Genomic DNA, 8,927 nt, shown 5'->3' on the forward strand with positions numbered 1-8,927 from the left:
TACATCTTTATATGCACTTAAACGACCGTCGCTTATTTTATTTTTTTTGAAAACAACCATTACAAATATCGAAAGTGCAGTTCCTGAACAGGACATTTGTTACGTGAATGACGTCCCACTTCAATGTCGGCGAACACAAACAATCGCCATAGCAGGTAACGAGAAACTCATTCTCAGTCATTATGGCTGTTTCCACCACCGTTGTGTTTATGGAATACACCATTTCTTTTCACCTTGAGACAATTTAATTCAATAATTGGTTGCGTTCGGTTTTGTTTAAAATACTGTAACGTTACTGAGCTGCTTACCAGCCGACGAACTGGATTATATAACCAGCTCAGATTCACTGATATACAAATGCTGTAATAAAAAATATGTGACTAGGTCAAAACATTGTTTTAACCTTGTGTTGTAACACACTGAAGAAATAAATTAAGCGGTAACGTTACATGCAGAAACAATTAGCATATATACCTCTGCTAAAGTCTCCACTGCTAAAAAAATACATACTATCATAATAAAATGAATAATTCGTCTAACTTATGCTCTTTGACCCCCCAACCCCCCAATTTAAGCTACTCTAACAGGTGACGAAATTAAATCAATCAGTGCACTATTCTCCACACCCAAATCTGTCAAACACATCTTAACAGCAAACATACACTCGTTCACATCCTTCTCTTCACTCTCTGAGGCAGAAGTCTCCAAACTCATTCTTTCTAATTATCCTACTACTTTTCCGCTTGATCCTTTTCGGTCTCATCTCCTTCAAGCCATTTCTCCTGCAGTTGTACCTGCACTCACTCACATCATTAACACATCCCTTAACACTTGAGTTTTTCCTTCAGCATTTAGACAGGCATGTATAACCCCACTTTTTAAGAAACCCACTTTTAACCCAGATTTTTTTTTTTTAACTACAGACGGATTTCCTTCTTCATTTGATTGCAAAACACTTGAAATCTTCCTTCCTTTCTCACAGAGAACAACCTCCTCAACAACAACCAGTGGTTTCAGAAATGGACATTCAACTGAGACTGCCTTGCTCTCAGCTGCTGAAGCCCAAAGACTGGCAAGAGTGGATTCCAAATCTTCAATACTTACCTTGCTGCATCTGTCCGCTGCTTTTGACACTGTTAACCACCAGATCCGTCAACTGTCAACCCTATTGGCAAAGGGCATCTCAGGAACTGCACTTGAGTGGTTTGAGTCTTACCTCTCAGATAGGTCCTTCAAGGTATCTCGGAGTGGTGAGGTGTCCAAGTTGCAACATCTAGCTACTGGGGGCATCTGTGGCCTAATGGTTAGAGAGTTGGACTTCGGTCGCAGGTTCGAGTCTCTGTGATGGCAGGAGTTGTAGGTGGTGGGGAGTGAATGAACAGCGCTCTCTTCCACCCTCAGTACCCATGGCTGAAGTGCCCTTGAGCAAGGCACTGAACCCCCAGTTGCTCCCCGGGTGCTGGAAATATAGCTGCCCACTGCTCCTGGTGTGTGTTCACGGTGTGTTCACTTCTCACTGCTGTGTTTGTGAACTTGGATGGGTTAAATGCAGAGCACCAATTCACTGCTATGCTGATGACACTCAACTCTACCTCTCGATCCATCCTGATGAATCGATGAAAGCTGCTCGCATCTCAGCTTGTCTAACAGACATTTCTTGCTGGATTATGGACCATCACCTTCAACTCAACCATGCCAATACAGAACAGCTTGTGGTTCCAGAAAACCCATAATTTCATCACAATTTCACCATCCAGTTAGGCACATCAACCATTACTCCTTCAAAAACAGCCAGAAACCTCGGAGTTATGATTGATGATCAGCTAACTTTCTCAGACCACATTGCTAAAACTGTTCGGTCCTGCAGATTTGCTTAATTCAACATCAAGAAGATCAGACCCTTACTTTCGGTACATGCTTCACAAATCCTTGTTCAAGCTCTTGTTCTGTCCAGGCTGGACTATCGCAGTGCTCTCTTCCAGCCAATTGTATCAAACAATTAATCCAAAACTTCAAGATGAATCTTTAATGAGCCGAAAAGAACGCATGTCAAATCACTGTTTATCAATTTGCACTGGCTGCCAATAGATGCTCGCATAAAATTCAAGGCATTAATGTTTGCATACAAAACCACCACTGGCTCTGCACCCCTTTACCTTAATTCACTACTTCAGAATTTTTCAATAACTGTTCCCTCCTGGTGGATTGACCTGCCCAAGTCCGAGTCCTTGGCCATCTTCATATATATATGATATATATTTGCTACGAGGTTTTGATTGCTAATATTGTCCTCATTTGTAAGTTACTTTGGATAAAAATGTTTGCTAAATGACTATAATAATATATATAATATTGTGTGTGTAACTACACAAACACACACATGAACAATGTACATGTGTGCAAAAGTAATATTTGTTGTTTTCATCCACTACTATATAATTTTACCCAACTATGATGACTTCTGCTTCTGAGAAGCCCAGAAATGTCAAAATGTGGATGTATCATGTTTTAGTTATTGACATGGCATTACATGACACTAGATGACATTCACATGTGCCATTTGCCCACAGGTCCTCTGGAGTATGTGGAATGGTAATCTCTATTGCTATCCTAGACTGTGATCTGCTGCTGCATGGCCGGGGGCACAAAACACTTGATCGATTTGATATCGAGACAGTGACGGATGAATTTCTGTTGACAACATTCGGCTTCCCACGTGAGTTCATTTATTACCTAGTGGAACTGCTAAAGGACAGCTTGTTGAGACGGAGACAGAGGTCACGAACCATCAGCCCAGATGTTCAGATACTCGCAGCCCTGGGATTCTACACAACCGGGTCCTTCCAGAGCAAGATGGGAGATGCCATCGGCATCAGCCAGGCCTCCATGAGCCGTTGTGTTTCTAACGTCACTTAAGCTCTGATTGAGAAAGCACCAGAGTTTATTGGCTTCACTAGGGATGAGGCCACCAGGCAGCAGTCTAAAGAGGAGTTTTGCCGAATAGCAAGAATTCCTAATGTCTTGGGAGTAGTGGACTGTGCGCATGTAGCCATCAAAGCTCCAAATGCAGATGACTCTTCCTATGTAAATAAAAAAGGATTTCACTCAATCAATTGCCAATTAGTTTGCGATGCCAGAGGATGCTGCTGAGCGCTGAGACACATTGGCCAGGTAGTCTGACAGATGGAGCTGTCTTTAAGCAATACAGTGTGGCAAAGCTGTTTGAAGAGCAAGGCAATGACGAAGGTTGGCATTTAGGTGAGACACACATAGTTTGGTTGCCGTAGTGACTTTTCTTAACACTGCCAAAGATTCCTTTGAAAATATAAGTGTGTTTTCTTTTTTTCGCATCCAGGTGACAATCGTTACCCTATAAAAAAGTGGCTGATGACCCCAGTGCAGAATCCGGAGTCCCCTTCTGACTACCGCTATAACCTGGCTCACACAACGACACACGAGATAGTGGACCGCACATTCAGAGCCATTCAGACACGTTTCCGATGCCTGGATGGGGCAAAAGGTTACCTGCAGTATTCTCCAGAGAAATGCTCACATATCATCCAGGCCTGCTGTGGGCTACATAATATTTCTCTGCAGTCTGTCCTCAATGCCTGGACATTTGAGAGGACTGAGGCCACAGACCAATCAGGGGAGGATATTGCTTCCACTGACACAGTCGACCCAGAGGCTCTCAGAGTTTGACAGGAACTCATCCAAAATCATTTTAGCTAAGATGAAAATGGAATTCAACATTCATTTTTTTATTTTAAAGATACAAATGCTATTGTCTTCCTGTATGCTAACATTTTGTTAACGAATATTCCACCAAAAATAAATAAATAAATAAATAATTATTGTAATTTAATCATAATTTAATAATTTAGTCTCCTCAACTTCTCAGATCCTTCTGTGGAAAATAAAAGATAATATTTTGAAGAATATTTTGGTCACCACCAATGTAATCATAAAGCAAGTAAATAAATAAAAAACTATGAGATTTTTTTTTAAAATATCTTAATGTTCCACAGAAAAAAGAGAGTATAAATTTTAGAATGACGATGGAATTTTTGGGGTGAATTATCCCTTTTTGAATGTGATGTTTGCCACTCTTTATTGGTCTTGTGAACAATATATATATATATATATATATATGTATATGTATATATATATATATATATAATTTTATTATTATTATTATTTTTTTTTTTACTGAAACGGACAGACCTGTAAAATTATTTAATTAATAAATGACACCTCGGCAGTAGATGTGTCTGTTTATATCTCTGCCAAGTGCATTATTTGTTTCAAAAATTTAATTTGCCATGAATAACCAAACAAGGCAAACCTCTTGCTATTTATGAACTTCTTTCACATTGTTAATTATGTTTAGTTCATGTCATCAGTAACGCTTACATACTAGAAGTTTCTTTCTCACAGGTGCACTGATGCTGTAATCTGAGTAAAAGATATATCAGGGCAAAAATATAAAGCTTTAATTTTCGTCCGTGTTAATTAATGGTTTTGTTTGCGGAAGAGCGAATGGTCTGTCTCTGCTGCTCCTGGGGCTCGACTGTCAAAGGCGATAAATCAGCTGGTTGTTTAATTAATGAGTCTCGCACCCGAGCCCGGATATGAATGTGTGGAATAAGAAGAGAAACCACGCTGAACAATGACGTGCTTTCCATAGTGTGTGTGTGCGCGCGCGCGCTATTTTTAATGTCATTATACGAAAAGCAGACAGACGGGGAGCGCAGAAGTAGCAGAGTCTGCAGCATATGAACTCCTCAAGAGTCTCCACTGGAACACAGTGATATAGAGTCAAGCACTGTTCGCACTTTTAACAACTTTGCGGAGCAAAGTAAGTATTTCTGGGGAACTTTGTTTCTTTTCGGTTTTTTTTTACAGAGTTGTATCTCTGCTCCGCCGCATTTATTTATCATCTTTATCGTCGCGGAAGTGCAGTCAAGATTATCCCGAGAAAAAGCACCTGTTACAAACAGTAGCTGCGGTCTTTTATTTGGCCTATATCTCTAAGAGTGTTATTATTATATTCAGATATAATATTATCCACAGTGATCATGTCAGAATCTGTACGGAAGATGTTGAGGGCGAAACTGGTGGTGCTGGGAAGAGATAACTGTGGGAAGACAGGTAACACTGCTGTGTTTTATTTTTTGGGAGGTTTAATAACTATTGGTTGGTCTCAATGACTCTTAACTGATCTGTTTTTCTCTTTTAAACTCCAGCTCTGTGTGTCAGATTCATCACCAGACGTTTCATTGGAGAGTATGAACATAAAAGGGGTAAAACAAATGAAATACAAACTCACTGATGCTGTGAAGCTGTTTCCATGCTCTTAACATTTGTGCAAATGCATTGTAGTCAAGTAATCTGCATCATATGACATGCCATATACCTTTTGTGTCTTTAGAGGTCACCTACAGATGTCAGAAAATTGTGGACAAGGAGGCGATTGAGCTGGAGATTTTAGACACTGTTAATAAGGTACAGAGCCTAGATCTTAGGCTGATGATATACAGGGCAACTTTTTGAGCAATGTTGCCCGGAAGGTTTGGGAAATATTGCCGTCAATGGGCAACCTGATGAGACACCGGGCCCACAACCGATATAAAATATCCAGAGAGAAATTTGTTACCCATTCTCATTGGGAAAGTGCTCAAGCAGCATTGCTCAAAAAAGTTGCCCTGTGTATCTCTGTCGCTGCATCTGCCGCCGTGCTGTTTATACTGTCATATTTATCCACAGCAGGATGATCTTGTCTTGTCATACAGCTGATGAGACACAGGACTCTCTGAACCATTCCTTTCCTTTCATGTGGTGGAGCGGCTTTAACAGCCCGCCTGCCATTGATCATGTTACACAGCAGAGCAGCACTTGTTAAGTCATAGGATTTGACTGAAGCTTTACCATCTGTGTGAATGCAGTAGTCTAGCAGTTCTGATGTTTTGGATGACTTTGATACACCCAGTGTATGTCTTAGAGCCTGTACTAATGCGCTGATGATATAAATCAGGTGTGTTAAAAGGATAGCTCACCCAAAAATGAAAATTCTGTCATCGTCATGCTGTTTCAAATCTGTATGGTTTCTTTCTTTCTGGAGTACAAAATAATGTCTGTCAGCACACTGAAACATTGTATGGCTATTTTTGTGTCTGCAATGAAAGTCAGTGGGGTTTCATTTTTGGGAAAACTATGCTTTTAAATAATGGAGACATCCAAAATGTGCAGTGCTGCGACTGGAGGACCATGATTAAGAACAACTGCATTTGAGAAGCAGGATGTTCTGGTTCTGTGGATTTAATTTACATCCCTCGTGCTTCAAATTTGCTTTTAGAATCACATCTTTGAAAGTCCAGATGTGCATCTGCTCTATCCTCACAGATCTGTTTGTTTTTAGGAATGTGTAGGTCCTGCGGCGTCCTCTCTGGAGAGTTCCATTAAATGGGGTGATGGGTTTCTCATTATGTACTCCGTGACGGACCGCAGCAGTTTTGAGGCTGTGTCGCGCCTGAAGAGACTGATTGACCACGTCAAACAAACGCTTGGTAAGGCTAAGACTTGATCAGATGTTCTGCTCTTAGTGCTACTGCGAGTAGTCCTGTTTATGTATATGGCCCCTCCAACTAGCGAATAGCGCCGTTATCCATCAGTGTGACTCAGCCTGCCTTAATTGGTCTCAGTTCAGAGATTTCACCTCAGGCATGAACTCTTAATATAGAACAATACAGCCTGTGAGTGTAAGTTTGAAAATGACAGATAGATATGTGGAAAGAGATAAAGAGAGAGAGGATCACAACACTGCAGTCTTTTATTATGCCATCCATCTCCAGGTACTGTCATTTTAATGGCAGTCTGTTCTTCTTCAGAGCCACAGCATCCATTACATCATTCTGTGTCTGTGTGTGCGTATGTGTCTTCTAGGTATTCCAGCAGTCATCGTTGCCAACAAATGTGACATGGAGAACGGCCGTGTGGTGAGGACAGATGAGGGACAGGCTTTAGCCTCAGACCTGAGGTCAGTATGCTTTGCTCTTACTGATTTCGCCACAATTATAAGTGATAGTATGAAATAAATACAAATATAGGTTACAAGATGCTTCAAGAAACCTGCAAAAGCTACCTGAAAAACTATGTGCAAGTGCAGCAAGGGCAAAAACTGCTTTAAATGCAAAGGATGGTCACACCAAATGTTGATTTAATTTAGTTAATAGAAGTAAATAAAATGATAAAATATATTTATGACATTATTTTTAACAGCATTTTTATGTAAGTGCCTAAAACTTATAACAGTACTGTAGCTTTGAAGGCAGGTTTCTTGAAGCATCTTGGAGACATTTCCACAGTTGTTCTGGATTGAGTCTGTCTCAGGTTGTTCTGTTTCTTCATGTTATTCCAGACAGACTTATGATGATGAGATCAGATCTCTGTGTGGAGCACTAGCTGTTGTCAGTCTCCTTGTGCAAACAAAAAACTCACTGCATTATTACGATTAATGGAAAAATGAATGTTTAGAAATGTAAGATGATATTACCGGTACCTACTGACACACTACAGCAGAAGATTTTTTTTTTTTTTTTTTTTTTGAGAAAATGCTAGTGTTCTAATAATTTTGTTCATCACTGCATTTTAATTATAATAATGTATAATTAACTTCATTACACTCCATTGATTACTCAAAACAATTTACAATAAAAAAGCTAGTTATTTACTACAGGATTTTGTCCTAATTTTATTATTATCCATTTTTATCAAACATTTTGATTTATCCACTTCACTACCCATCAGATTGTGGAGACACTGAGATGATTTTCAGTTTGATTTAAATGCCTGAACTACATCAGTTAATGTTTTGAATTTGAAGGCGTTGCTGTGTGTTAAAGTCAGGGTTTGACTGGTGGTGCAGGTGCAGTTTCTTTGAGCTGTCTGTGGCAGAGGACGCTTCGGCAGTGGAGGCCGCGTGCGCGCAGCTCGTGCGTGAGGTGCGTCAGGAGTTCCAGCGCCACCTGCTGGCTATGGACAAGCGCTCACGGATGCTGCAGATGAGACATGCACTCAAAAACAAACTCACAAGGAGTAAAACCATGCAGTGGTGACCAGAAAGAGTAAACGCAGTTCAGACATGACTACCGTAGTGCTGTATCCTATCGGAGAACAAGTGCCTTATGGGTTTCCAAATAGTGTCATGGACATTGCTATGTGTGTATGACAGAAAACATAAAGCATTTTTTTAAATGTGCACTGGATCCCTTAAAACTCTGTCTTTCCTTGTTTGGACAAACAGTAGTCTCACCTTAAACTTTTGTAACTGAATGAACCAGAAGCTGACATGTTGGAACAACAAACAGAACAAAGTTGAGATTCTACAGTAAGCCAACCTCTGTGTGCATTAAACCGTTTTACTATAAAGTATTTCAAAATTGAAATGGATCCATTTGACCACTTGAGATCAGTGTACCTCTTATTTTGCATCAATTTCACTGTAAATGACATCATTCCAGTGCAATAATCATTCTGTATTTAAATAAATTTTATGTGTGAGAAGTCATAAATGTTTGTTTATAGGCACTAAATGTATTCTGATAGACTGCGCTTGTCTAGTGTGATTTGTCATATTTAAAATGGCAGATGATCTGTCTCTTCTGACTTGGTATTCTGATGCTCTTTTGATCCAATTTCATTCTCACATGCCTCTATGAGATTGAAATGTCATGAGGGAACAGAACCAATTACATGCTGTTTTTCTATCTTCCACAGCTGTTTTTAGACTTACATCCTGCCTTTGTGCACAGTCCACTCTGTGGAGTAAAATGCTTTCAAAATGTATCATAATGCCAAACTTTGTATTATTAATTGTGCATGTATTTGGTTAAATGTACATTAGTACGAAAGTGTTAATATCCATTTGC

The 8,927-nt window shown here is 39.8% G+C and overlaps 2 protein-coding genes across 5 annotated transcripts; both read left to right on the forward strand.

Moving 5' to 3' along the window:
- Positions 1-44: 44 nt before the first annotated feature.
- Positions 45-3,860, forward strand: harbi1 (harbinger transposase derived 1). Its single transcript, XM_052560010.1, is given in 4 exon segments — positions 45-155; positions 2,571-3,139; positions 3,142-3,258; positions 3,356-3,860. Coding segments are annotated over 4 exon segments (1,095 nt in total). The 5' UTR covers positions 45-123; the 3' UTR covers positions 3,733-3,860.
- A 348-nt stretch (positions 3,861-4,208) lies between these two features.
- On the forward strand, positions 4,209-8,606 carry zgc:110699 (uncharacterized protein LOC325371 homolog). Of its 4 annotated transcripts, none has more exons than XM_052560015.1 (7): positions 4,209-4,858; positions 5,074-5,151; positions 5,247-5,303; positions 5,432-5,505; positions 6,419-6,566; positions 6,943-7,036; positions 7,418-7,587. In XM_052560015.1, coding segments are annotated over exons 1-7 (549 nt in total). In that variant the 5' UTR covers positions 4,209-4,857; the 3' UTR covers positions 7,515-7,587. The 4 variants fall into 4 exon arrangements, with proteins under 4 accessions (XP_052415975.1, XP_052415974.1, XP_052415972.1 ...); XM_052560014.1 differs by lacking the exon at positions 7,418-7,587 and adding an exon at positions 7,902-8,606 and having other exon boundaries at positions 4,212-4,858; XM_052560012.1 differs by lacking the exon at positions 7,418-7,587 and adding an exon at positions 7,925-8,606 and having other exon boundaries at positions 4,217-4,858; positions 5,056-5,151.
- Positions 8,607-8,927: the final 321 nt, after the last annotated feature.

Source organism: Carassius gibelio, chromosome B7 (genome assembly GCF_023724105.1).
Source record: "Carassius gibelio isolate Cgi1373 ecotype wild population from Czech Republic chromosome B7, carGib1.2-hapl.c, whole genome shotgun sequence".
Classification (NCBI taxonomy): domain Eukaryota; kingdom Metazoa; phylum Chordata; class Actinopteri; order Cypriniformes; family Cyprinidae; genus Carassius; species Carassius gibelio.